The 26,509-nt window shown below is 49.4% G+C and overlaps 7 protein-coding genes across 7 annotated transcripts; 1 reads left to right on the top strand and 6 right to left on the bottom strand.

The window, feature by feature from the left end:
- Window positions 1–511: 511 nt before the first annotated feature.
- Window positions 512–6,711, top strand: L228DRAFT_246066 (multidrug resistance-associated protein). The gene is made up of 16 exons (XM_018332315.1): window positions 512–815; window positions 879–1,009; window positions 1,095–1,847; window positions 1,921–2,203; window positions 2,281–2,514; window positions 2,592–2,822; window positions 2,951–3,501; window positions 3,576–3,738; window positions 3,806–4,156; window positions 4,221–4,344; window positions 4,407–4,478; window positions 4,533–4,648; window positions 4,711–4,852; window positions 4,932–5,501; window positions 5,570–5,971; window positions 6,059–6,711. Exons 1-16 carry the CDS (start codon window positions 722–724, stop codon window positions 6,273–6,275), a joined length of 4,434 nt encoding a protein of 1,477 aa, XP_018188861.1. The 5' UTR covers window positions 512–721; the 3' UTR covers window positions 6,276–6,711.
- Window positions 6,202–10,870, bottom strand: L228DRAFT_282045 (hypothetical protein). Its single transcript, XM_018335948.1, has 2 exons — window positions 9,674–10,870; window positions 6,202–9,491 (listed from the first exon to the last, which is right to left on the bottom strand). Exons 1-2 carry the CDS (start codon window positions 10,566–10,568, stop codon window positions 6,511–6,513), a joined length of 3,876 nt encoding a protein of 1,291 aa, XP_018188862.1. The 5' UTR covers window positions 10,569–10,870; the 3' UTR covers window positions 6,202–6,510.
- Window positions 10,871–11,201: 331 nt separating this feature from the next.
- Window positions 11,202–13,410, bottom strand: L228DRAFT_260154 (hypothetical protein; the record flags this gene model as incomplete). Its single annotated transcript, XM_018334228.1, has 5 exons — window positions 11,202–11,281; window positions 11,326–12,081; window positions 12,155–12,797; window positions 12,875–13,183; window positions 13,330–13,410. 5 exons carry the CDS (start codon window positions 13,408–13,410, stop codon window positions 11,202–11,204), a joined length of 1,869 nt encoding a protein of 622 aa, XP_018188863.1.
- A 300-nt stretch (window positions 13,411–13,710) lies between these two features.
- L228DRAFT_246067 (hypothetical protein) lies at window positions 13,711–15,374 on the bottom strand. The gene has a single exon (XM_018332316.1). It carries the CDS (start codon window positions 14,893–14,895, stop codon window positions 13,969–13,971), a length of 927 nt encoding a protein of 308 aa, XP_018188864.1. The 5' UTR covers window positions 14,896–15,374; the 3' UTR covers window positions 13,711–13,968.
- Window positions 15,375–18,867: 3,493 nt separating this feature from the next.
- On the bottom strand, window positions 18,868–19,390 carry L228DRAFT_246069 (hypothetical protein). The gene is made up of 2 exons (XM_018332317.1): window positions 19,303–19,390; window positions 18,868–19,145 (listed from the first exon to the last, which is right to left on the bottom strand). The coding sequence occupies exons 1-2, from the start codon at window positions 19,360–19,362 to the stop codon at window positions 18,957–18,959; spliced, it is 249 nt and encodes an 82-aa protein (XP_018188865.1). The 5' UTR covers window positions 19,363–19,390; the 3' UTR covers window positions 18,868–18,956.
- Window positions 19,391–20,723: 1,333 nt separating this feature from the next.
- L228DRAFT_260157 (hypothetical protein) lies at window positions 20,724–22,213 on the bottom strand. Its single transcript, XM_018334229.1, has 2 exons — window positions 21,464–22,213; window positions 20,724–21,301 (listed from the first exon to the last, which is right to left on the bottom strand). Exons 1-2 carry the CDS (start codon window positions 22,050–22,052, stop codon window positions 21,057–21,059), a joined length of 834 nt encoding a protein of 277 aa, XP_018188866.1. The 5' UTR covers window positions 22,053–22,213; the 3' UTR covers window positions 20,724–21,056.
- Window positions 22,214–22,525: 312 nt separating this feature from the next.
- On the bottom strand, window positions 22,526–26,444 carry L228DRAFT_282050 (hypothetical protein; the record flags this gene model as incomplete). Its single annotated transcript, XM_018335949.1, has 6 exons — window positions 26,272–26,444; window positions 23,705–26,216; window positions 23,375–23,657; window positions 22,970–23,326; window positions 22,746–22,911; window positions 22,526–22,687 (listed from the first exon to the last, which is right to left on the bottom strand). Exons 1-6 carry the CDS (start codon window positions 26,422–26,424, stop codon window positions 22,526–22,528), a joined length of 3,633 nt encoding a protein of 1,210 aa, XP_018188867.1. The 5' UTR covers window positions 26,425–26,444.
- Between the last annotated feature and the right edge of the window lie 65 nt (window positions 26,445–26,509).

Genomic DNA, 26,509 nt, shown 5'->3' on the forward strand with positions numbered 1-26,509 from the left:
AAATAATTGGGAGAAATTCTTGACGCTCACACAGAATTTTGTGGTTCCAGAATAGATCAAGCCCGAAGTAGAGGAATTGTGCTCTTTTCAACTACAAGCAGAGTAAGCGAAAAGACAGCTCGGGCAGAAACCGTCCCAAAACACCCAAAACGAATCCGTATTTACTCAGAATTGATCCCCCGCAGTATAGAGCCCCAAACCTTTGCAGTCAAGAATTACGGTACTGTAGAGACTTTCTCAGATGAGCTCATTTAACAACAAAATGACACCAAAATTGCAATTGCAAAATTCTGTCTTTGCACCCACACCCATCCAGTGTGCCGTGCCTTATCTATTGTACAGGGTACCCATGAACTCCTATCATCTCTTAACGGCTGATAATCGAATCAACCACACCCCCACGAGATTCTGTATTAGAGAGGCATTGCCCCATGAGGAAAGTCGACATGGATGCCAATATCGCTGGCCAATATGAGACACCTTTGGCATTCAGGCAACAGCCTAGGCAAATATTGGACGAATTGATTAAATTCGGGAGTCTCATTCGGCGGACAGGCGCGGCCATCGGCACTTTGCAGCTGAGAGCACCGCTGAAGCCTGATTTCACCTTGGAGCTTCCATACATACCTCTCGAGTAGACGATGACCAAATTTAACAAACAAATCGCCCACAAAGCATCACTGCAAAAAGTATCCAGCATTTAATTTATACTGGTGCGGCCATGGTGTCAACACCAGTAATTGACACCTGTGGCGATGGCCGGTTTGGACCTATCGTTGCCACGGCCGGCTGTCGCGGAGGCTTTGACTTTACGGGTGCATAGCTTTCCTCCGTCTCAATGTGATGACTTCCACATGAACGCTGACATTCGAAGCTAGTTTTTTTTGAAGCATACATCTTGAATGTTGCCCCGGCCGCGTGCTTTCTACTGCTGGCGCCTATTCGCCTGTTCCAGCTAGCCAGACAGTCACCCAAAGTATTTTCGTCCGTTATTCGTGTAGCAACACTAGTAGGTCTTCCTATCTGTCTGTGTTTGCTGCGAAGCAACCTTTTCGTCGTCGACAGAATCGAAGTCTAAGCCATGCCTTGCACAGGTTGTTGCCACAGCTTTTGCTGCCATCCAGGTTGCACTCCTTGTTCTTGTCGCGACGCAGCACTCCGCTGGAGAGCGCGACTCGCTCGCAGGCGCCATTCTCGATCTTCTGGTGGCACTTGTCATTGTGGTGCTTGTTGACCTTGAGCACGTTCGATCCATCCGACCATCATTCCTCGTCTCTGCCTACCTGTTTGTCACGCTGCTTCTAGATCTCGCACGTGTGCGGACGGGCTGGCTGTTGCCGGACAGTAGAGCATACTCTGCCTGTCTCACCACGTCTCTGGCCATCAAGCTGCTCCTCCTGATCCTGGGTAATGTTGAGAAGCGGAGTTGGCTGTTGCCCAGTGAAAAAGCCAAGTCTGGCGAGAGCACGAGCGGGCCGTTTAGTCGAGGTTTGTTTGCCTGGCTGAACGGCCTGCTACTGGAGGGCTACACCGTGCTGCTCACGGGAGATGCGCTGCCTCCCATTCACGAGAAAATTTCGTCTAGCGATTTGTCCAGCCGGTTCGCGGATGCCTGGGCGCACGGGAACCAGAACCGCAAGAATGCACTGCTTTTGGCTGTTGTCAAGTGTCTTCGGTGGGAAATTGCTGGCATTGTCTTCCCTCGGCTCTGCCTTGTCGGATTCAGCATCGCGCAGCCATTTTTGGTGAAGAACGTAGTCACCGTCCTGGAGCAGACTGGAACGCACTCGCTGGACATGGGCTACGGCTTGATTGGAGCCACCGCGATTGTCTTTATTGGGGTTGCTGTAAGCCACGCGTTACCGGCTACCCGTGCCTTTCTACGGCCTTCGCTATGGGATACTAATCTCTATTACAAAGGTGTCTACAGCGTCTTATGAACACCTGGGGTTTCGTGCGACGACGATGATTCGTGGTGGTCTCATGGCCCTTGTCTTTCAGCACATGATGGACCTTCCACTGGGCGACACTGATGAGTCCAGCGCCATGTCCCTTATGGGCGCCGACATCGAGATGCTTGCAGAATACTTCCAGTCTACAGTCTGCGAAACGTGGGCCAATATCCTACAGCTGGGTCTTGCTACCTGGCTGCTTGAGACTCAGGTGGGTGCTGTCTGTGTCGCGCCCATTTTGGTGGTGATAGGTAATTTTATTTTCCCAGATGCCCAAGCTAGGCAGTCTGCGCGTCATAGTGTCCATTATCTGACAACACTGGGCTAGTTTTCACGGCCATGTCTTTTGGCACGGGCAATGCCGTGTCTGTTCGGCAGAAGACGTGGCTCCAGGCCACCGAGAAGCGCATCAATTTCACAAATGTAATCCTCGGGTCTATTCGAAACGTCAAGTTTCTAGGGCTTACAGAGACTATGAGAGCGATGATCGAAGCCTTGCGTGTCGATGAGCTCAAAATCTCCAAGAAGTTCCGACGCATCCAGACTGTTCGTGTCTGTATGGGTACGTTGACCTCCGACCCTCCTGCTCGAAAGTAGCTAGGTTAGAGGAATCGCAATTTCACTGACATGAATTTGCAGCCAATCTTCCTCAAATCCTTGGCCCGCTCGCAACCTTCGCAGCCTATGCTATAGTTGCCAAAGTGCAAGGCTCTGATGGTCTTTCTGTCTCGCAAGCCGTCACGTCGCTGTCACTAGTCAACCTGCTAATTACTCCACTCCGAGGGCTCTTGTTGGCGATTCCGAACACATTTGCATCGATTGGCTGTCTGCATCGGGTACAAAACTTCCTCAGGCTTCGGAATCGCCTTGGTGAGTGCTCTGTGTCTTTCCCATTGCTCCGCATCTGAGTCTTTCGGCCACCTGCGGTCCCCGCAGATCTCAATTTCAGCCTCTCGACGCAAATCGAACAGCACTAATCAATATCACCTCATGTATAGAAAAGAGACAAATTCCCCAGGTGGCGGAAACTCTTTCTGCTTCATCCACCAATCTCTCCGGTGTCGAGCTTTCTCCTCTTCCAAAATCCAGCGCCAGGGAAAGTTATTTTCTACAGAAGGAACGTGGTACAATTATATCCCTTCAGAATGTCCGCTTCGGCTGGAAGCCCTCTCTGCCGGAAAAGATTGGCCTTACGCTCACAGTTGGGCCCTCTCCCTCGGGTACTCTTCTTGCGATTGTCGGTTCTGTAGGTAGCGGTAAGTCCACCTTTCTCAAAGGCATCGCGGGTGAGACGCCTGTGCTCGATGGAGAGCTCTTTGTCAAGTATCCAGACATGGCGTTTTGCGAGCAAACACCGTGGCTGGCCAATGCATCGATACGTGATAACATTGTCGGCGAGAACTCATCTTCTGTATTTGATGCTGAGTGGTATCACACCGTCGTGAGCGCATGTGCGCTTAATCTGGATCTCACGAGGATGCAGGCGGGCGACGAAACGCTTGTAGGAAGCAAGGGCGCCAAACTTAGTGGAGGGCAGAAGCAGAGGATTGTGAGTTGCCAACTTCCTCCACTTCATCAGTCAGCCAGAAGCATTGCAACGGGCCTGCTAACAGCTTGTCCCAGGCTATCGCACGAGCTGTCTATGCTCGCAAACGTATCGCCTGCTTCGACGACGTTTTTAGCGGTTTGGACAATGTAACTGCGCGACTGGTGTTTAACAACGTCTTTGGCCCGGCCGGATTGCTGCGTCGATTGGGTTGTACTGTGTTCCTGGCTACACATAGCGGTGCGTTCCCCACGGCCGATATCTGGCTCTGCTGGCCAAGTTTAGCCCATACTGAACCCCCACTCAGGTCATCATTTACCACAAGCCGACTTTATCATTATGCTAGGGGAGAATGGCCAGGTCCTAGAACAGGGCAGCTATTCCCAGCTCCGAAGCCACACGGGAGGCTACGTCCAGAGGCTTGCCATTCAATCAAAGCAGATTGAAGAGGCGGAGGGAGCGGTTGAAGATGGCGATGGGCGACAAAAATCGTCGAAAGCCATGGCAGCTGTTATGAGCGCGTCAGCTCCCAATGATCACCGTCGGCAGAGTACTGATCTATCTGTATACAAGTACTACTTCTCCTCTTTGGGGTGGCTACGAGTTTCTATGCTGCTTATTTTCTTCATAATGGAGGCCGGAATAGGTGGATTTCGCTGTAAGTCAATGCCTGTTCTTGACATGATATCGACTGGTTTGGTATGGCACTCACATTTGTATAGACGTCTGGATCGAGCTTTGGTCCTCTAGTGGTGACAATGCCAGAGACTCGCGCTTGGGATACTGGCTCGGACTATATGGAGCATGGTCCTTCATCGAAGCCAGCGGCATTACCCTTGCAGTATTGTGCGTTTCGTCCCACCTTTTGTCATTCGGGATTCCAAGCTGACCTATTACTAACCGGCAAGCTGGACCTGGGTCGTTATTGTCCCAGCTGCGTCAAGGAATCTCCATGCTACCGTGCTGCGCTCTTGTATGAGGTGAGCCTTTCTAGTCGTTCGCCACGGATATCACTGGTCAACTAACAAGTCTAGTGCGCCTCTGTCCTTCTTGTCTAACGTAGAGACTGGTGCTCTCGTGACACGTTTCAGCCAAGACATGAGGCTGGTCGACATGATCCTTCCTCGCGGCTTCATTTCGACGGGCTTCCGTAAGTACATGATGAATGATCCAAAGACTTTTATAGTGATTATCTGACTGGAAATCCTCAAGACATATTTGGGGCGATTGCGCAAGCTGCCATCGCCATAGCCTCATTACCCTATCTGGCTGCGGCCCTCCCTGTTCTTGTGGGGATTTTGGTTCTCATCCAGCGCTTTTACCTGCGCACATCTCGCCAATTGCGATTGCTAGAGTACGTCTTGCCCATGTCACCTGTGTTTTGGCCTGCCTTGTGCACTTTACGGTACTCCATTAAGCTAAACTGCTCACAGGATTGAACTCAAGAGCCCTCTTTACACTCACTTTATTGAATCTCTTGCTGGTGTCGTCACAATCCGCGCCTTTTCTTGGACACGTGCCGCCACGTCCAGGATGTTTAACAAGCTTGATAAGGCTCAACAGCCATTTTATCTTCTGTTGTGCATCCAGCGCTGGCTTGGACTCGTGCTAAACCTCACTGTGGCGGCACTAGCGGTCCTCTTAGTCGGGATTGCCTTTGCCCTCCGCAGTCATGTTAACCCGGGTCTGTTGGGGATTGCACTCATCACGATGATGGATCTGGGACCTATCTTATCGGAGCTTGTGCAGAATTGGACTCTCCTCGAGACGTCGTTGGGCGCGATTGCGAGAATCAAGGAGTTCTCTGAAGACACACCAACGGAGGAGCCAGACACAATGACCCACGAGCAACTGCCGCACCCCGAATGGCCAACTCGTGGCGAGATTGCATTTGTCGACGCGAGCATTGCGTACGGCTCTGAGAAGACAGAAGCCGTTTTGCACAACATCTCTCTCGAGGTTCGTGCTGGAGAGAAAATTGGACTGTGTGGCAGAACAGGAAGGTAAGCAGAGCCAGCAGCTCAAAGGAGCAAGTTTACTAAGACAAAGAACTGACTGAACTGCTGCAAAGTGGCAAGAGCTCCTTGGCACTATCTCTTCTCCGCCTCAACGAGCTGGTGTTGGGTCAGATCCTTGTCGACGGGGAAGACATTTCTGCCGTGCCTCGAACGTTAATTCGGCAGCGGATCAGTTGTCTCAGCCAAGAGCCATTTCTTTTCCCCGGCACCATCCGGCAAAATGCCGACCCGCTCGGGGTCATTGCCGACATGGATATTATCGATGCTCTGAGGCGTGTCGGGGTCTGGGATGCTCTCATGTCATCCGCGACAGACGACAGTACCAACGGAGAAACGCTGCTGGATGCGACGCTGAACGAGACAAGTTTGTCTCATGGGCAGAAGCAGCTCTTTTGCTTGGCGAGAGCCCTTGTCAAGAAGAGCAAAATCCTGATACTGGATGAGCCAACAAGCAGGTATGTGGCATTATCTTATGTCGTCCTTCTCTATTCACTTCTAGAGCCGCTGGATGTTGTGCTGCATGCTGACTACGACGTTGGCAGTTTGGACGCCGAGACCGACGCCAAGGTTCAAAAGGTCATTCGGGAAGCACTCCACGACTGCACTGTCCTCATGGTCGCACATAGAATCCATACCGTGCTTGACTTTGACCAGGTCGCTGTCATGGATAATGGTCGAGTTGTAGAGGCAGGCCACCCTTCTGTACTACTGGGCAAGCCAGACAGTACCTTGTCAAAGCTGTTTCATCTAGAGTCATAATTAACCAGACCATGGATTATCTCACGTGGTAACGTGTCTATATACAGAGCTTATATGTAAATTCCGTCTAATGTCAAGTCCTTGATATTTTCTATTATTTTTAAAATAAAGACTACCCAAAAAGTAAAAATAGAAAATAAAAAAAATAAAACAAGTTAAAAAAAAAAAAGACGAAAAAAGGAACCAAATAAACTCCTCCTCCTTCTCCTATCTCGCTTCCTCTTCTGCCCGCCCATCACGCCTTGACCTTCTTCCGCCTAAACAGCTGATCATCATGCTTGTACGCATCCAGGCTTCTCATCTCGCCTTTGAGCTGCCTATTCCGCGTCAGCGCCGTCGTCAGCATCTTGTCCTTCATCGTCTTCGTCCCCCGCCGCAGGATCTTGTCTTCTTCCTTTTCAATCTCGGTTTCATGCAGCTGTCGTTCCCGCTCGTCTTCTTCGCTGATGACTGTTAATCGGATCGGCAGATCGAGTCTTCCGCGTCCTATTTTTCCGAGTCCTCTTTTTTTTCCTCTTGTTTCTCCTCCTTTTCCTCTTTGCTCCCCTTCCCTTTCTCCTGTTTCCCTTTGACCTGCTTTTTCGTCTCCCGTTCCTGTCCCTTCGACTGTGCCGTCTGCTTTTCTTTTCCCTTTTGCCTTCTCTTTTCCGTTTCTGTCCAGACTGCTAGTGTCAACATTTTCAACATTTTCGACATTTTCGAGAGTATCATTGTCATTGTCATCGCCTGCACTGTCTGGACCACCGCGACCGTCGTGACTCTTGGGATCTAGATCCATACCACCCATAGCCCGCCTCATCCGCGCCGTCATCCTGCGATTCCGCACCAACGTATCCGCCAACAACCGGTCTTTATCCCCGGCGGACCCATAATTCAGCACCGCGTCCTCGCGCCCTTCCTCGTCGCGCTCCTGCGGCGTGCGCGCGCGCTGCGACCGCCGCAGCCGCGCCGCGCCGCGGTCTTCTTTGCGGATCAGGCTCGTGTGTGTCGACCCGCGAGGGCCGAGAGACCCGCTGGCGAAAAAGGGGTTGCCGGTCAGTGCGGCGGTGCGTGGGGTGAATGGGTTTTTGTAGTCGAATTTTAGGGGCGGTTCGTTGGTCGGGTTGAGGTTGTAGGGTGTGGTGGGGGTATGAGGTGTGGTGGGGATGGTCTTGGTGGGGGAATAAGGGGGAGGGGATGATGGAGGGGATTGGAGGTACGGAGGGAGCGTAGATGCGCGGTGTCCTGTGTGTGCGGGGGCGGGGGATCGTGACGGTGAAGGTGAGGATGGGGCGGGACCGGCGGGACCGGCGGGTGGGTTGTTGGACGGAGGTAACTTGGTAGGGTTGGTAGGAATGGTGGACGGGGGAGGTTCGCTGGTTGTAGTAGTAGTAGTCATGGTAGGGGTAGGGGTTGGGGTTATCGCGGGAGGTTGAGCAGGCTGAGCAGGTTGAAGTTGGGGAAGTGGAATAGTCGGCGGGACAGTAATTTGAGCAGCAAGTTGATATACCCGAGCAAGCTGAGCAGCCTCAGCGGCTTCAGCATCCTCTGCAGCCCCTGCAGTCTGATCCAGCTGAACACGCTGAGTAGACTGTGTAGGCTGAACAGGAGGATCAGGATGGGCAGTAGTTGTAGTTGTAGTTGTAACCCCTGATGTAACTGCGGCTGTAGTTGGACGTCCAGTAAAGAAATCAAGTTGGACGACGGCCGGAGGATCCTGCGCTTGTGCAGGATGCACTTGTGCTGGACCTGCGACAGAAGCAATTGGAGCAGTCGTCACAGTATGAACTGGATGAACTGGATGAACTTGAGGAGGGGCAAGTGTAGGACCGGCAGGCCGAGTCGCCCGTGCGGCGTGGATCTTGTCCAGGCGTGCTTTTTGCCGGGCCATGCCTTCTTGCAGGAGTGCTTTGTAGTTGTTTGGATTGAAGTTTGTTTGACCACTTCCACCTCCGACTCCGACTGCGTTTCCAGATCCACTTCCTCCTACTGTCGCCGCCGCCGGTGTCACTGCCGCAACAGGGGTGGTAGTAGCAGCAGTAGTAGTAGCAGCAGCATTTGTCGCCGTCGCAGCAGCCGCCTTTTGCTGGACCTGAAACTGCTTCTGTGTCGGCGCTTGACCTTGCTCTTCTCTCGCTCCTCCTGCTGTTCCTCCTCCTGCTGCTCCTGCGCCTGGTTGTCCTGCACCTTGTTGTCCTTGTCCTTGTCCCTCCTGTTCCTGTCCCTCCTCCTCCTCCGCCGTATCCACAGAGGCAGGCAACGCTCCCCTCGGCACAGTCTGCACCAACGGCCGCGCCTCTTCGGACTTCGTCCAAAAGGTATTCTCATCCATTCCGTGGCCCGGAGTGATGAAAATAGTCGGGGCGCCCGTGACTCTGTATAGCCGACAGGGCACATCGACCCAGACGATTGGGCGGTGGGGATGCGATGTGCCTTGTTCCATGCCGTTGTCGTCGTCGTCGAGCATTTCTACATCACCGCCCCCTCCAGTTGCTCCAGTACCAGCACCGCTGACCCCCGGACCGCCGGTCCCGCTAACGTTGGGCCCGCCACGCAAAACCCGAGCAGCCCTCCTCTCCTGCTCGACCTGCATCATCATCTTATGATCCAGCTCGTGGCTCAGCGTCTCCCACAGCCCTGCCGAGAGGTTCGCAAGCACGTAGCGGTCCTGAGGGAAAACAAGCGGCGTGCCCCATCCGTTTGTGCCAGGGGTTGTTCCTCCTGGGGCTGTCCAGTGGTCTTCTCCTCCTCCTATTCCTCCACCACCAACGTTGTATGCACCACCCCCGCCGCCACCACCACCAAGCAGGGTAGAGTCAGACCCAGGATGAGACCCAAGGCCAAACTCCCCCAAAACCGTCCCCAAAAGTCGTCTCGGCGCAAGGGCTTCACCCGCAAGCACATCCCGCGAATTGCGCACCTCGGCCTCGAGCTCCGCGACGCGCTGCACCAGCGCGGTGGTGAAGACGAGCCACTGCCCGAGAAAAGACTGCTTGATGAGTTCCCGGTTGGCGCTGCCAGGCGGAGGGACGAGCGCGAAGATGCCGCCCTGTTCGGCGTACAGCTCGTCTAGGCATTCGAGCACGGAACTGGCGTGGCGGATGTAGTTGTGTAGAGCTTCGCGTGGGCGATCGTGGAACGGCCGTGGGTCCGAGGATGAGGTATGGCGGTGGTGTCCGTGCGGTTGCGGCTGTCCTGGCTTTCCATGCTGTCGCCGCTGTGCGGGTGTAGGTGTGCCTTTGAGAGTATTAGCATTTTAGCATGATTTGAGTGGAAGAAAAGGGGGGAAAGAAACGTGGGGGACCCAGGAGGTGGGGGGAGGGATTTTAGGAGGACAAGGAGAAATGAAAGGGGGAATTCAAGGAGAGGAGAAGGAGAAAGTGGAGGAAGAAGAGGAGAAGAAGGAAGAGGGGAGGTACTTGGTTCATATTCCGCCTGCTCGTCATGTCGTTCGTCAAGAAAGGCTTTAAAGTCCGCAAGGATAGCGCATTTCTCGTTGCGCGAAAAAGGATTCGCTGATCCAGATACACCAGTCGTACGGAGATTATTTCGCACGCTGTACAGCGGGGTGTTATGCGAGGGCGACGAGTTCTGGTACACTTTGGACAAATCCTCGAGATAGTCGAATGCGTCGCTGGCATCGAGATCCGCATCGGTGATACCGGCAGGATTGTTGCTGTTGGCGGAATCGCGGTCCTTGGGTGGCTCTCGCATGCTTATGTCAATGGTCTTGATCAGGTTGACGAGCGCTTGGGCGTGCTGTTTCAGCTGGAGCAGCGTGGGGGCTTCGTCGGACGGGTGGCTGAAGAAGGAGCAGTTGAGGTACTGGTATTGCGAGAGCTCGTCGGAGGCCCAGAACTGGAGGAACGGAGGCTGGTATGGGCCTGCGAATTTGTGCGCGGGATAGTTGCCCTGGCTGGTGATGCCCTCTGGATTTGGATCTGGATCGAGATCGAGATCTGGGTCTGGCTCATGGTGACGGGGACGTGGAGGGGTTGGGCCAGTGGGATGAGGCCCGCGGGCAGTGGGCGGAAGGTTTGGAAGGGGTACAGAGTTCATGTTGGAGTCTGAGGCGGAAGAGTGTTGGGGAGGATTGATGGATATGCGTAGAGAAGGTGCTGATGAGGGAGAGTGGTAGCTTTGAAGGTTTATATAAATGTCTTGGAAAGAGGCTGTGGACACAGAGTGCGCTGGAAAAGTCGACAGAAATGGTTGCAAGGCGACAGAAGTGAGAAGAAGGAGAGGCTGAAGCCAGTGAAGATGTGTAAACGGAGAGTGGATGGGGGAAGAGTGTTGCAACACGGAAAGAATCATGGCGATGGTGTTTGAGCATATAAACGACCAGCAGCATATGCAGATAAAGAAAGATTTTCGAGCGTGCCATTTCTTTGACGAAATCGTCTTTTTGGATTTCTATGCAAATAGCTAGTTGCGAGCGAGTAGAACAAAGAAACATGTTTGGAAGCAGCCAGTGGAAAAAGACAAAGCAAACGCAATTGAAGTGTCAGAATGAGCTATAAGCAGATGCAGAAGAGCGCAGCAAGGGTATCGTGGTCTATAAGCAATGTAAGCAATCTGTAAATCAGACAAGTAATATGATGACAGCAACCGTAGATAGCAATGTAGATGATGATATATGCAATGTTGCGACGATGTCGCTCCGAAGATCGAGGGGACGAGAGGGATGGCAACCGAAAGATAAAGAGCGAGCGATTTCCGGGCTAGCCGAGAAAGGCCCATGCCTTGGGACTTGGGGCAACCCCGAAATCCTCCCATAACCCCCCAGTACTATTATAAAAGTTCGAAAGGGGGAAGATAAATAATAAAACAAAGATAAAAGATGTGGGTAATAAAAACAAAATAAGAAGTGAATATGAGTGTGCAAAGAAGACAGTGAAGCTTGAGGGGCTGCAAAGAACAATCAAAAGGAATGGCCATCTGATTGCTTCACCGGAGAGTTCTCGGCATGGCATGTCCAGTACTTTCAACAACGAGAAGTGCCATGCGATGGTCATTCTCCCTCGCCACTAGTCAAAGTGTACATGATCAGGGCTGTCCCATAAGAACATACTGGTTCCATGACCAAATGAACTTGCTCGAGGAATATTTATGACAAAATCATGCTCAATCTCAGGCTCAGGAGACTCTTGTACTGTCCGAAGCGCAGGCGTCATTCTGTTCAGCCCCGGTGCGCTGGCCAATCCTTGACGTGCAGCACGCCTCTGTTGAATGGAAGCGCGAGGGTTCGTGCCGTCCATGAGCTCACGAACCACATCAGTGTCTTCGATTTCTAGGACCTCTGCAAAGTTTTCCTTGGGCAGGTCCATCATCTGAACCGGGTCCTTGTGGTCGTCACATTCCATGTCGACAGGGTCTTCGTAGATTTGAAAATCAGATCTCCTCTTCTTTTGCAGCCGCTTGGACTTTGCAGATCTCTTCTTGGGTGGGACTGGAAGAGAAAATGCGTCATGGCTTTCTTGTTTAGGCACGCCGAATGCTCCTTCCTTGACGCCATCAGTGTCTCTTTCAATTGGAATCTGGATTTCTTCTTCGTCAGGTTGCGGCAGCTTCTTAGAAGAGAGACTTAGGCCCCAAAGGCGCTCAACAAAATGACAGTCTCCTCCACAAACAGGATGGTCGATACCACAGACGCGTTCCGCAATGTCGTATTCACTCAGACCATTCCTGCGCAGCCCATAGGTGCGCTCAGTCAAAGGGCAATCCTCTTGGGAGTCTGGAATCTCTGCATCAAGTCCAAGCTTTCCCAGAGCCGCGCCGGCGAGATTTACGAACCCGTGGTTTACACTGGCCTCATCGGTGAACAATCCTTTGAAGGGTGAGGTATTGACTGATTTATTTTAGCATTCGATATCAAGTGTCTTCATCAGAGGCAAACCCACTCTCTCCATAATCGGAGTCAACAGAAGAATCCTCCGGATCGTCTTCATGAATCACGGCATCGCAGAATGAAGATAGCTCTTCATCCGCGTCGATGCCAGATTCATCGTACTTATCATTCACGCTTCTCTTATAGATGTAACGAATGTCTCCCTGATTCTTGCAGGTCCAATCGGCTTCTGGATCATTAAGATCGAATAGACCAATCTCTCTGAAATTGTCAAGTCCAGAGTGGTCTGTAGCCTTGGAATCATTACTCCCTTCCACGCAGTTTCGAAGATTACTGCGAATGGCTTCAAAGCGTTGAGCGATAGCATCTTCACCACCAGCATTTTCAAGCTGACTCTCAGTCAATAGCTTCTCGTCGAGGAGTAGATTCACCACTTCAGGCCAGAGCTTTGGAATAGGCCGGTCAAAAGGCGAATCGCCTTTCTGAAGCAAATAAATGCGCTTATCAAAAGGATTCAGCTCCGCCCAGCTGCGCGGAATAGGCTTGGCAAATGGCGAGCTGTAAATCTCAGGTTGATCTAGCCCTGAAAGATAAGCCAATGACGAATCACCTTCAGTAGTTGCAGCATCGTCGCTAGTGTTGAAGCTATGAGCTCTCTTCACGCCTTGACTGAGCCAGCCACGGCCGAGCATCATCTAAACAATTGTCAATTCGTTTCCCATGAAAAGCAACTCTAAGCTTCCATGCAGAGGACAGCGAGTTTCTCACTTACATCATATTGCTTTTTCACATCGTAGTTGATTCGCCTTCCGCCATTGACAGCAGTTCGAGTTGAGTAGCGTGCCTTTGCAAGAGGTGAGACATGCTTTTTACGCAAGACTCTCTTCAGACTTCCTCCCTGCCGAGTTGGAGTTGGGATTATATTATCCAAGCTTAAACCCTTTTCAAGACGCCGCCCGGAGCGGCATTTGCGTCTCCTCTTTGCTGGTGGCTGGCAAACACTGTCAGGTGTAATGCATCGGCCTTTGCCAATTGTAGGTCTAGAGTCTGGGACTGGAGAGACAGCGACCTCGGACGCATTCTGTAGACGTCAGTTAAGAAGCTCGTCGTCGTTGAGATCTCTCAAACAATTATATTAGAGACTCTTGACATTCATGTGTGCTAATACTCGCTCTCCTTTGTTCTCCGGGTCTGCTCAGTGATTACGTTCGAGGCATTAACACTGACCTTTCTGGGAGTGATTGGAGCAAGCATACAATCATCCTCTTGAGCTGGATGCTTCAGAGGAGGAGGTGAAGGGCTCTGCATCTTCGAATCCAATCTCTAGTAGGCCTGTTTAATTGTCTAGATGTCAAGCCTGTAGAGATGGAAGTGACGTTGTGGGCCCAGAGGTTGCTGAAGTGTGTACGTGTGAAGAGAGGATTATTTTTCCTTTCTCCTCTCTCTCTCTCTCTGGAGTACAGTCTAGAGTAAAAGTTGCTCGAATACTAACTTTCACGATACATTCTGTGCACCAGGCTCACCAAGATTCACTGCCAGGGCAAGGACAAAGTTTGGCTCAGACTACTGCTTGGCATGCTAGTTGCGAAGCCAAGCAGCAAACCCACAACCGGACTACTTTTCCGAGCACAAGAGTACGTTCATACGAATAAAGGTCCACAGAAATAGACAGTCAGCTTTCAAAGTGAAATTTTGCTAGATTTACATGGAATCAAAATATCAAGGTAAATTGAGCATGACGCTATCCAATTGAACAAAAGCCCCATGATGCTTGCACCTAACCGACAAAGCACACGAGTAAAAGAGCACCAAACACCATGCTGAAATGCTGAAATCGCTGAACGCACCAAATTACATACGTATATCTTAGCCACTGCCATCCGACTCGGACCCGGTGTCCTCATCGTCGGCCTCAATCTGATCAGTCTGTCGAGTATGGGCTCTCCTTCGTTCCATTTCTTGCTCCTTTTCCTCTTCCTCCCGTAGACGTTTAACCTCTTTTTCCGCTACGTGACTTGCCTCTTCGAGCCCTTCTTTGATGCCGTCCATTTCTGGACCGCAATCACCTTCCCTTAGGAACTGATGGGCTGCTACTTCGGTCAGATTCTGTGCCCTCTCGAGGCCCTTATCAGCCTCATCAAAGGGACTTCCGGGTGCTTGACCGCCAAAGGAGCCTGGCGATTGCGAGTCACGCCCGGCTCGTGCATATCCAAGCTTCGGGCCCATGGGTGGCCCTCTTCTATTGGGGAAAGAAGGTCTACCAGAGAAATCATTCGCCATGGAGGATGTAAGCTGCTTCATGCGAGCAGCCATTTTCCCCTTGCGAAGATTATTTCTCGCCACGCTAATGTCGCGTACCAATGCCTCAAACGAGCTCTGAATCGTTGAGTCATAGTAGACAACGACACTCTTTCGGCGTAATGGCAGTGAGTCCTGCCTTGGCCCTGATAAGACAGAGTCTGTTTTGCGCTTGCGAGGTGTCTGCGAGGAGGGCCAAGGTTGTGAAGAAGGGTTTTGGGCGGCTTGAGCTTTCGCAAAAGCCGTGGGTCTCTCAATATTATCGCCCTCCTCGATCGGCATAACAGAAGTATTGGAGCCCATTTGTGATTTGGCTTTTGACTTTATCGATACAATGTCGGCGCCATCGTTGTTCGCATCGTCGCGATCGCTCCGCTTTGCAACGTTCGAGATCTCGGTTTGGTAGGTCTTGATCTGCTGCACCACATCGTCAAGATCGGAGAGCCAGGAGGGAATATTGTCGGTGAGATGAGTAAAACTTTGAAGCGCGTCCATTATTTATTCTGAATAGTAGGGGGAGCGCGACTGTCGTTGAAGTTGAAGCCTTCAACGCAAAATCACGACTGGCCGAGAGAGAAGCGGAATTGGCCTTTCCAACTAGTAAAAACTCGTGATTCTCAAGCGCAAGATGGTCAGTCCACCGTGGCCCAGCGCAAGACTGGGTGTCTGGAGAGAGGAGAAGGGCGAGACGTTGGGCGCGGTGGACAAGAAAAGTCGGTAAAGTTGCAAGGATGGTAATTGATGGTGATGCAACGCAAGACTGACACCGTTGTTGTCTTTTGCTACATCTTACGGCGAGGATCGGGGGAGGTTCTTCTTCCGTCAGAGGTGGAGCCAATGTTTAAGGTAGTTTTTCGACACGACGGGCCAACGTTCTCACCGGTCAGGCAGGTGGGGGCAACTAAGAGCAACGGGGGGGGGGCAGGCAGACGATTGAGAAGGGGGAGGGGAAATTTTGTCAGTGGGATGAGTTGGGATGGAGGGGATTATGTTAGTTTCTCGCACAGTGTCGCAGTAGAGAGAACGAGTGGTACAAATTTTACTGCTTCAAGGTAGAGCAGAATAACTAAAGTAATGAGCTAGGGGAGCAACGGGGTGCCAAGGGTCAAGGGTCAAAGGCCAAGGGCTCGTAAGGGGCGAGGGGGGTTTTTTGGTCATAGTGGGTGGGTTGTGGTTCAGGGCCGAGCAGGGTCCCGGGTAAGGAAAAACGAACCCTGGGACAAACCATGTACAACAAATGCAGAACAACAGGGAGAGGGAAGGCGGTAGATTGGTCGTTATGTCGGCAGTCGGCGGTCGGCGGTCGGCGGTCGGAAGAAGGAGATACTCTACGTAACGTTACTCGTAGATGACTTGTTGAATGGGGACGTTTTCAATTCAATTCGATTCAACCGGGTTGGTCGATTGGTCAGTCGGGGGCGAGGGGGTTCGATGGGGTCGAGGCCAGTCGCTTCTTTCCCCTCGTTCCTTCCTTCGCTCGTGTTGCTTCTCGCTTCTCTGCCTGCGTGCGCGTGTTTCTTCCACACGTTTTACTGCAGTAGGCAAAGTCAGTCGCCCACTCACCACAGTCAGAGAGTCCTCTCGCGACGGCCCGATCCGGCCACGATGCCAACGATCAAGGGCAAAAGGGTCTGCGATCGAATCTAATCCCAAATGACTAATTGACAGTGCAAGTAAACCATCTAGATGATTCCCAGTCAGGACAAGCGGAGCAAGTAAGAGAAGAAAAGAGCAAAGACTCAGATCTAAGAGTTGGGGTGGTGGTGGTGGTCAGATGCTTTAAGCTTGGTTCTAGTCGCGTCGGTAAGACGAATGCCAAATCTTTGACGATTCGCCGTTGAACCGTTGCAAGTCGAGTTCGATGTTCATACGTTAATTCACAAGTGCGGAGTACGGAGTACTCGATCCTGTAAGTGCCTACAGTAATATGCAAAGCATTTGGAATATCATAGAATCATCAAGTAGAATTGCTGCCTCAATCGATCCCTTTGCCAACAGACCTATTCTCTACTCAAACATCCTTGGCTGACCCTATCATCAGTAGTTGTTTGTAACGCTCTCTGTCCTTGTAGCCATTAGAGTCAAGATGCACCAAGCATGGGGACATATCCGAGATAAAAGTATTGAGCGGCAAACTCCGGCAAGTGGCACCCCAGAGGGCAAATAAGATACACGACTGTCTTCAGAGACACATTATCTTCTTCTCCATGTTCCAATGCAGAACATTACGTACTGTACTACCATAGTCTGTAGCTCATCGAGATGGGCTCAGTCGCCCATGCGCAACAAACGCTCAATCAATCCAGGTGCATCGGTGGAGCTTCCTAAACGAGATACCCGTGCGAGACCCCATTGTGCATGACACCAAGACTACGATACACCACCCCCTCGGGATTTTTCCTTTGTCCACTTTATGAGTACTGCTACGCCGCAACCAGGCGGCAAACGATTACGTTCTAATTCTGGGCCACGGAACCACTCGGATTTACTGACGGGGTCCAGGTGTTATTATTATTATTATTATTATTATTATTATTATTATCATTGCGGCAGGGCCACTCAGTGAACAGCGGATATCGCGCCGGTTCAAGCGGTTCAGGCAGCCAAAAGATCAAATACTCTGTAGTTTTCCTCGAATCATCAGCCAAAACAGGTGATTGAGGTGACGAGGTGACGAGGTGTGGAATGCGCTCCGTGCCCCGCACCCCAGTTGGCCGCCTCTTCTTGCCAACAATACATAAGCCCTATAACGTGGCGAACGCCCTTTGTCGCCGCTTGTACGTTAGATGCCTAGTATGCCTGTAATCCGCTTGTCCCTTTTCAGGATATTTGGAATTCTTTTGAGCACAGATTGCCAGCCTGCCAGTGGTACATGGTACAATCCATCCATCCATCCATTCAATCCATGTGCGCTGATGCAAAAAAAAAGACGTTGCAGCACAGGTACGTTGGCAGTCTGACCCTGCTCAACGCTAAGGGCGGGATCTAGACGGGGGGTTTCCAGGGTTCGGACACTACGGCTCTTTTGTTCCTTGATCCGTAGCATGACCCTGGTTCATTATTATTAGATTCCACACTTCGTCGCTGCTGCTTAATGTTAAAGTACTCGGATTTTTATCGCTATTGCTTGCATTTAATGTAATGCTGGCGAGAAACTTACTTTCAAACTGCCCATAGTTATCCCTCTGGACTTTATGCTTTGTCAGTAACTCACTCCAATTAGCTATCCAAAAGCATCCAAAAGCATCGATAATTCTCCAGTAGGACAAAGAAAAACATGACCGTCCCAAGAAGCCCCATTCTCGCAAGGATTGCCCCAAACAGGCGTACAGCGTACTGCGAACTGTGTAGTGTCGTACAAACATATAGGTAAGTCAATGTGCATTGCGCATTACATCCACGATCCACCGTTCCACCGTTCCACCATTCCACCAACTATCCTTTTTTTGGTTCACCTTTTTTTGGTCCTTTTTCTTTTTTATTTCCTTTCCCTGTTCGCTCTTCTTCTCCCTTTTTCTTTCATTTTATTCATTTTTATTTTCCGGGTTCTTGTTTTGGTTTCCTTTTTCTATTCTTTTTGTCGGATGCTTTTTTACAGAATACTACGTATGAGATCATGCACTACACTGCTGCATCGCCGCATCACTGCATCGCAGCGGATATTTCCGTTCTAGGATCAAGGGTGTTGGTTCTCGATCAAGTCTACAGGTCTGCAGGTATCTGAGTATCTCGGTCCCAATTTTTCCCTACGTTACGGCAACTTCCACTTTTCTGTCGATGTCTCAGTTCTCAACTTTTTCTGCTGTTGTGTGGTCCGCTTATCGATGTACGTAGTAAGTTATGAGACAGCCACGGCCCACAGCCCACGTTTTCATAGCATGCAGTACGCTATACGGTGTAGTGTAACTGCGCGGCTGTCTCAATGTCTCACTTCCATGCATTTCATACAGTGTACACTCCCACGCTCTTTTTGACCTGCTCCAGGATTCCAGTCGACGTCTTGAACTCCTGACTCTTGATTACTTGTACGATAGCGTTACCGTAGACTCATATACGGAGTAAAGCAAGTATCATTCTTGTCGTGTTCTGGTAAATTGTAATATTTATAGACAAGATATAGTTGAAAGTCATAATAAATATTGACTATAAGTCTATATACATGTTTCTGTTTAATTGACATCTATCTTATAACTTACTAGAAAATGTTTATAAATTGTAATATAAGTTGTTAAAATTATCTAGTAACTCAATACTAAAGATATAATGACAATTAATGATATAAACCAGAGACATGACATCTTTACCAATATACTATAGTACTCTCTATATAAATACCTTGCTATATTACATGTCATACTGTATACAGTCATACAGTCATGACTCATATTAAGAGATCCATTCCAATTAAGTCTTTTAAAATGCATCACTGTATAAACCAAACAACAAGAAAGAACTGAGAAAAAAATTCTAGATACCACTAAACCCACGGGCCACCATGGCCCATCTTTCCCCTTTTACATTCCACCAAAAAGACCAATCGTCTGGTCAAATGCTCCCTAGGTACAAACCATAGAACCGAGGAAACTCACGACACAGGCCGCGGCCACCCAAATCGCCCATCGTCTTTCCTTCTCCTTTTCAGGCAATCCAGCGAAATAATACGCCATGGCAATGAAAAATAAAACAAATGATGTCAGCATCCAAACCAGAAACCAATTTATAGACTTGATCTTTTGGACGAGTTCCTATTGCAATCAATCAGTTAGTCAGTCAGTCATTCGTTCATTCGTTCATTCATCAAATAATACCCAAAAAAAGGAAAACAAAAAACATGAAAAGAAATGAAATAAACCAACAAAGAAAAAATTAAGAATAAAAAAACAAGGGATGAACAAAACTTACATATTTCAGCGCCTGCTTCTCCGAGACTTCCAAAAGGTCGAGATACACCAACAAGCCCATACGTGGCCCCAAGAGAGCACACCAGTCCTCTTCAGTCAGGCGTCGTAATCCCCACCCCGAGATGCGATTGCTCGTGACGAAGCTGATTGCTTTGTCTTCAGGGTACGCGAATCTTTGAGTTAGGATATCATACAGAAACATGGCCACTTCTGCGTGTTGTGCGTCGACTGTTGGGAGCTGACGTAGAAATTCGTCTGGACTCCTGTTCCATGTCCGAAGTGTCGCTAATAGTTTTTCTCTCGGAGAAGCAGGTGTAGGTGCAGGTGCTCGTGGTAGGGGCATGTGGTTTCCGATGTTTGCGTGTATGGACGGCCCGCTAGTCGAGGAAGTAGCTTGGAGAGAGCTGGCTGTCATGTTTGAATAAAGTGTGTTTGAAGTTGAGTGTTTTGGATGAGAATTGGTCGTGTTGAAAAGTTGGTGTTGAAAAGATGGGATATAATAGACGAGGATATGTTTTTCACGGGTGGTTAGATTTTATATTGCGAGGGCGCAGCGTCACTGCCCTTAGAGATATACAGTTATACTGGACAAATATATTTAAGCTGCGTGTAAATGTTGGCGTAAGAGTTGATCTCTTCCACGGTGTCGAGGTAAAAGCGGTACAAGTGTACTGATGCTATACCGTCCATCGAAAACCGTGAATTAGCATTAGAATCTCTTTCAAGGTTTATCCGGGCTGAAGGCGTTCAATAGAGAAGGAATCTAACACATGACAGCATGAAGAATAAAAGATGAAAAAGCTTATCACTGATGTCCAGACAAAAGAAATTACTCACCAGTATGCTTATTGAGAAAACGCAGAATCAAAAGATATTTAATCATTGGCAGATCCGCCGCATAAATATCCTGACGAACTGCAACGTGGCACATTTACATAACTCCCAGCATCGACCAGAAACCACATGCACGAGGGCTGAGCGCTGAGGGCTACAGGCTGTGCTGGGCCACAAACCCTGACGGACAGAGGAATCATTGACCCGATTATGACTAGCATCGTGAGAGAGAATGCCGTTTTTCAACGCATAAATGAAGTTGGGATAAGACGATAGAAGAGTCGTCGTTTCGTCGCTTCTTGTTTTGTGTATTGTTTGGCGGGCAAGAGCAACTGGGACCGCGCAACGTGGCGTTTTCGTTTTGACTGCTTCCCGGTGCTCCAATAGTATCATAGCCTCGACACTCGAACGGGTTTCGGGAAATTCAAACAATTTTGGTCAGAAGCGTCCGAGATAAGTATTTTGTTGTAATCTAAGAGAATGAAAAGGTTTAATTGTACGAGAAGGTCTAGAATGGAATATGAGATTGCAATGATGATCCGCGGTAAAAAGTCACTTTAAGTATTATCATGGGTCTGTACGATGAGAGAAGTTATGATTTCAGATTGGTGTAAAGGTATGTTGAACGCTGCCTAAGAGATTCTAATGTCATCAAATATGGAATATGGAAAGGGTTGATTCTAGACCAAGATGAAAAGTCATGACCGCTGTTTCGACGCTCGAGGATCTTTTCAATTGGATCTGATTTAAGCGATTCAAATAGCTCGCTGAAGGGGTTCATCAGGTGCCGATAATCTGATAATCTTCAAACCTCTAAGCTCTAATGACAAGAGGGGAAGAGGATCTTCAACAGCAATGACAATGGACTGCGGCTAGTTGCGGCCAAGTCTGCTGCAATAAACTTTTTTTTTTTTTTTCAAATCATGGCCACAGTTCCTCCTTCTTCCACCCATCTTGACCATCCCCAGTAAACGTCCAACGCCAGCGCCGAGAAGTGCTAGGATCGCTCAAGTCTGTCTGCTCAACCGTCTCGGGCTTGATCACCACCACACGGAAATTCTTGCGAGCAATGGGATCATTCAGATCAGTTACTTTTTGACCTAATTCTTGCCCGGGCGGCGGAGGACCCGTTACTGGCGTCCCTGGGGGCGGGCCTCGAAAAGAACCTAGAAATGCATTCGTCAGATTTGTACCAAAAGTGCCTCTGGGACTCAAGAACAATGGAAAAAATGACAACCATGATTCCGCAAATGTTGTATTTACTTCCCCTTCCACACAAAAAAAAAGATAAATGAAAAACAGAAAAACAGAGAATTGTAAACACTCACCTCTCATTCCAGGGGACATATTCCCAAAATGGGCCGTCACTTCTTTGCCCCAGCTCCACTCCATTTCCTTTCCAGGCTTGACCACCCTCATGCGCGTACCCAGTTCGCTCTTTACGGTACGTACGCCACTACTTTCCTCGCCTCCTCCGCCTTCAATATCGTCCGCAATCACAAAAGCTTCTCCCGTAATTCTCCACTGCGTCATGACGTCCTTGACCCACCAGACCGCCTCGACCGGCCCGCCGCCGCCACTGCCAGTCGATTGCTCGGGGTTTCCGTGGCCGGCCGAAGACGTGAAGATCTCCGCAGCCTTCTGCATGCGCACATCTGTTGTAAATGTAGGCAATTCGCTCTCGTAGATTTGTTCATTACGAGGGGCCTCGTTGCGCTCATTGTGAGGTAGTTCCGTCCACATTCCGCGGAAGACGCAGTATCGTGCCCGAGGAACATAGGGTGTCGGTGAGCCGCTTGGGGCTGGATGGAGGCTGGAAAAGACAAATTCAGGCGAAGGCATCTTTCCAATGTGTGAGAGGAAGATGGGCTTCCATGATGCCGCTACAGAAGGTGACTTGCTTGTCGTGGTAGACATGGTGCGCAGTATTTGCGCGAGGCGGTTTGCGGTTGAGAGAGGTATGGTGGCGGTTTTAATCTTTCGAACAGGTATTTATATCTATCTATATTTAAATGATCAAAGTGTAGTGACAAGACATGGGTCCTGAGAATAATGTGGCGGTATTTATTATTTCTGAAGTTATGGTAGAGATATGTGAGGTAGTCATACCATGTTGTATACAATGACGTTTACAATTGCGGTACGGTCAGCAAGGGAGTCATCAAACGCAGAACCCCCGAATCTTTAACCCCTGCCAAAGTATGATCCAGCCCTACACGTATTGTCGTCACTGTACATGTATTTTTTCCACCCCTTGATAACCTTCATCTCGAATACGACATAAAAGCATATGTGGAGTGTACGAACGTAATTAACATTGGGTATATTTGCTAATGACTCGTCTATATGATTTGTAAAGAGTAAAATTAACAACTATTCTATACAACTTGTTATCGCGTCTCTATTAATGCAGCTCTAAGCTTGTTGACTCTTTCTTTAAGCTCCTTTGGCGAGGCAGACCAATTGGTGCGCTGAAGCTCCGCGCTGCAGGTATTGACTTGTGAATCCGGAAGCAGTGTCGTGAATATTATTTCAGCCGCCATATTACGAACCTGTCTCCCAGATTTAGAAATATATCAGGGCAATAGTAGGAACGGACCTGGTACTTACCAGTGGAAACGGATGTAATAGTAAACTCAACAACTTAGAAAGCGACTCTTGTTTAATTGCCGGAATTTCACCCAATCCAGCATACACTTGTATGGCAGCGGATAGTTTCGGCATGTTAGTAGATTTATAATGAGCTTTTTGCACGAGCGATAAAAGAGCGCGCCACCTGCGAATTTCGTCAGAAATTAAGTCCTAAAATTTTTGGAGGAAGATTTTCATCTTACCCTGTTTCTCCCCTAGCCTCCGAAGCTCTTTGAAGAGAGCCGGTATCGAAGAGATAAGAGACGACATCGAGGCTAGGTATGAGGACCCGATCGTTTGAGAGATTTGTCTTTATCACCTGGTTGATATCTTTGCAAAATTCCACCAGATTATAACCTCCACCTTCCACGGAAAGCTCGTACACAAATTTTGCAAGAGAGTTTCGCGACGCCCGAAGGAGTGATTCATATCCTCCGCCAGCAGAGATAAAAATTCCTTCGAGCAAGGGTAACCTTAACCCGCATATGTCCGATAAAAGCAATTGAAGTAGCTGACTGAAGTAAGTCTCGGTCGAGACATATGCAAGGTCCGGAGATGAACTAAACAGTTAGATAATAGACAAGTCAATGGGATGGAGGATAGCTTACCAATTGAAAAGGCTAAGAGCATGGGTACTAGAATGTAGGGCCGCCAGTTCTCTTAGACATAGCCAGGCTCGATATCGAACCTTGTCAAGCTTCTCTCCTGCCAGACGGCAAACCTCAGGCAGCAGAAGTCGTTGGGCTGCATCGGAAAGCAGCTGGTGCTTCCACGCTTCGCAGACTGCATCTACAGCTTCTAACCTTACCCAGGATCCAACGTCGCCTCTCTGGTCGACAGAGTAATCTCTAAGGGATGCTTGCAGTGCATCAACAATAGCAGATGTGATCGCTATAAAGATTAGCGCAGAAATAGACAGTCCTGGTTTGAAAGCTTACTTTTGCTCTTGATTACTCCGTTTCGAAGGCTTTGCAGTGCTGCTACTCTAAACTCAACAGCTATATTTTCAGTGCAGTAAGACAATATGGCATTGAGGATGTCATTTTGATCTTTTGAGAGCCCCTCTCCTCTATCGCCCGAGACAAGGGCAAAGACAGCACCAAGCGATGCAAGATGTCCACTGGGAGTCACCACAGACTTCTTCCCATTGACAAGGAGATCAATCCATTGTCTGACGAGGTCGGATCTCCTTTGCGAATTTAAGACGCTGAAAAGATTCCTTGCGGCCGTCGAGGTGGATGTGATGGTCACTTCATCGGATCTGGGTAGTGATAGGGATATGATCCGCAGACAAGCACCAAAGTCCTCGTCACTTAAGCTGAGTTGTAGCAACTGACATCTTCTAAGAAGCGAAGAGACAAGCACACATGATGCCTCCGCAGTCAGTTCAGGGCGCCTACTGAACGCAACAAAGTCATTTTCAGGCAAAGCAGAAACCTGACTCAGGATCTGACTTGGAAAGTCTCTTCCAAGCAATGAAGAGAGCTCTGCGTCGGAAAGGTTTTGATCATTATATTTTTGCCAGATCGCAGAGTCTAGCAAAGAAGCAAGTGCAAGTAAAAGTCCATGTCTTTCCTCGACTTCCGTAGATCGCAATGCTCCAAGCACAGAGGTAATATCTGCAAACATTCTCTTCGCCGTTGTACCATCGATTATTTCGGACAGAAGTCCTATCGCTTTCGCCGTCATTCGCCGAGATACTTCGTCAGGAGAGCCTATGCCTCTCCAATCCAGCATTGCTCTAAACAGAGCTTCCCAGTAGACCTTGCCGAGTCTTGAAGCATCGGACGCAACCTGAGTTAGCGCCCTGGAGCGCAGGGCAACGGCGTGATAATCGACAACCTGAACGAGAGGTATTCCATTTATGATGGTATCAGGATGCCTGCCAATAAGTTCCTGTAAAGCGGCCGAGGAACCCCTTCGTATGTTTCCAGATGGGTCCAAGCAACCGGATACAACAAGTTCTATTGCTAAAGCGTGCAAGACAGTCATATCAGATTGACTGTTCAAGGACCTGACGATGCTTTTCACGTCAATTGCAAGAAGCTGTTGCGTACTATATCCTCGTACAACTGCCCATATCCCGAAGCATGCTGCATCTCTTACGTTCGCGCCGACTGATACACCAGTCGCTGAGCGTTGCTCAAAAGTCAGCGCATTCATAAGCACCTTGAGAATCTCTGGTAGTTGGCTTTGAGGAGGCGAACGACGCAACAGAAGCTGTGCAAGTGAGAGAACCAAGCCGTGCCATCGCCCTGGGTTGACTGTAGCCAGACTTTTCCTCATAGTCCGCTGGCGAAGCAAGTCGTCGTTAGCAGAATTTGATGAGCTCGTCGCTTCCATTGCCAAAACGTCTTCGTTCAGTGACCCCAATATTGCTTCAACAACTTCTGCTGCCATGTCTGAATCGAGTTGTAATGTGATTTGACTCAAAGCCTTACTTGCCGCAAATCTTATTGGCGTATCAGCCGCAGCTAATGACGTCAATAAGTAGTCAATTGTATCTTCCAAAATGCTTGAGACCGTCTCTTCTGAGATGCCGCCTGCAGAGCGGGTTTCTGGACGCAGTGTCAAGATGGCAATAGTACGAAGGAGTTTGATTATCATCCTTTTCCCAAGAGCTGAGCCCGTAAGGTAGCCGTAAGATTTATCGTCCGTAGCAATAGCAAATGCGCTGCGATATATGGGCACAATGAATGGGCTTACGATCCCTTTTTCGCCCGCCGCAAGGACACCCGCCAAGAAGGAAAGGATGCCCACGGCTTCATAAAGGGATGGGTTGGTTCCGCTTGAGTCTCCACGGGAGGTTAGAGTTTCCATTACCCACCGGATGACACATTCTGAGAGACCCAGCTTGTTCATATCCGGCCTCACTGTCAGCCTGACAAGAAGAGTCTTCGCTGATTCCCGCTCTTTGCCAGCGGACGGTAGGTGCTCTAGGGCCAATGTAAGTGTGCGGACTGCAATATATGGCACGTTATCAGGCAGCTTAAAGGAAACAATTCCATGTCCTTCAAGAGATTGTGCCGTAACAACCGCGGAAGATAGATTGGCGAGATCAAAAGGGGCCAGTAGCAGCTGCGATAGCCAGAGAAGCATGATATACTTCTCTTCCCATGTCAATCGTACAATTGCTGGATGAGAGTCATCTTCACCAGTGAGGCGTGTTTGCTTTCCCCAGGCTTCGAATGCTGCTAGCATCGGCTCGAGAAGGTTTGGCCGATGGTCAAAAAAGCGGGAGATCACTTTTTCTCCCCTGATTTTGCACAACACGTAGAGAAGCCTACAAATGGCCCGTGGAAGAGGAATCGCATCATTTTTCACCTTGTCCGACTTTGGATATGAGCCTTTGTGGAGGATTAGAAAATCCACAAATGCATCCACAATCACGGGGACAAAAGTAGCTAATTTCGGATCAAGCAGCTGTGGCATTTCTTGAAAGGGCTCGAGCTAAATTAAAATGATCAGCTGGAAATTTCGATTTCGTGACCAAGTACAGTCCTACCAAATCTATGAGCTTCTGCAAGCTGCCATGTCTGACATATTGTCTGACGGAACCATCTTTTCGGAGCAGCTTGGGCAGCCGACGTTCAATGTCTGAGAGCAGATCCGCAGAAGCGCGTTGTAATTTGACATCCCTATCATCTGATGCATCCATTTTGACTAGCTCTTAGGAAATTAAATCTCATTTCTTCAGGCTTGAAAGGCCGAAGCGTTAAGTCGTGGAACAGCTCGATAGACCT

Source organism: Xylona heveae, assembly GCF_001619985.1.
Source record: "Xylona heveae TC161 unplaced genomic scaffold L228scaffold_4, whole genome shotgun sequence".
NCBI lineage: Eukaryota > Fungi > Ascomycota > Xylonomycetes > Xylonales > Xylonaceae > Xylona > Xylona heveae.

Excerpts from the sequence above, each read along its gene's own strand:
- L228DRAFT_246066 (XM_018332315.1), top strand. The coding sequence starts at position 722 with ATGGTGTCAACACCAGTAATTGACACCTGTGGCGATGGCCGGTTTGGA. Across the intron at positions 1,010-1,094 it reads TTATTCGTGTAGCAACACTA|GTTGTTGCCACAGCTTTTGC; the intron begins GTAGGTCTTCCT and ends TGCCTTGCACAG. Across the intron at positions 4,649-4,710 it reads CTTCATTTCGACGGGCTTCC|ACATATTTGGGGCGATTGCG; the intron begins GTAAGTACATGA and ends GAAATCCTCAAG.
- L228DRAFT_282045 (XM_018335948.1), bottom strand. The coding sequence starts at position 10,568 with ATGATTCTTTCCGTGTTGCAACACTCTTCCCCCATCCACTCTCCGTTT. Across the intron at positions 9,492-9,673 it reads GCAGGCGGAATATGAACCAA|GCACACCTACACCCGCACAG; the intron begins GTACCTCCCCTC and ends ATACTCTCAAAG.
- L228DRAFT_246067 (XM_018332316.1), bottom strand. The coding sequence starts at position 14,895 with ATGGACGCGCTTCAAAGTTTTACTCATCTCACCGACAATATTCCCTCC.
- L228DRAFT_246069 (XM_018332317.1), bottom strand. The coding sequence starts at position 19,362 with ATGGGCTTGTTGGTGTATCTCGACCTTTTGGAAGTCTCGGAGAAGCAG. Across the intron at positions 19,146-19,302 it reads AGAAGCAGGCGCTGAAATAT|GAACTCGTCCAAAAGATCAA; the intron begins GTAAGTTTTGTT and ends TGATTGCAATAG.
- L228DRAFT_260157 (XM_018334229.1), bottom strand. The coding sequence starts at position 22,052 with ATGTCTACCACGACAAGCAAGTCACCTTCTGTAGCGGCATCATGGAAG. Across the intron at positions 21,302-21,463 it reads TATGTCCCCTGGAATGAGAG|GTTCTTTTCGAGGCCCGCCC; the intron begins GTGAGTGTTTAC and ends ATGCATTTCTAG.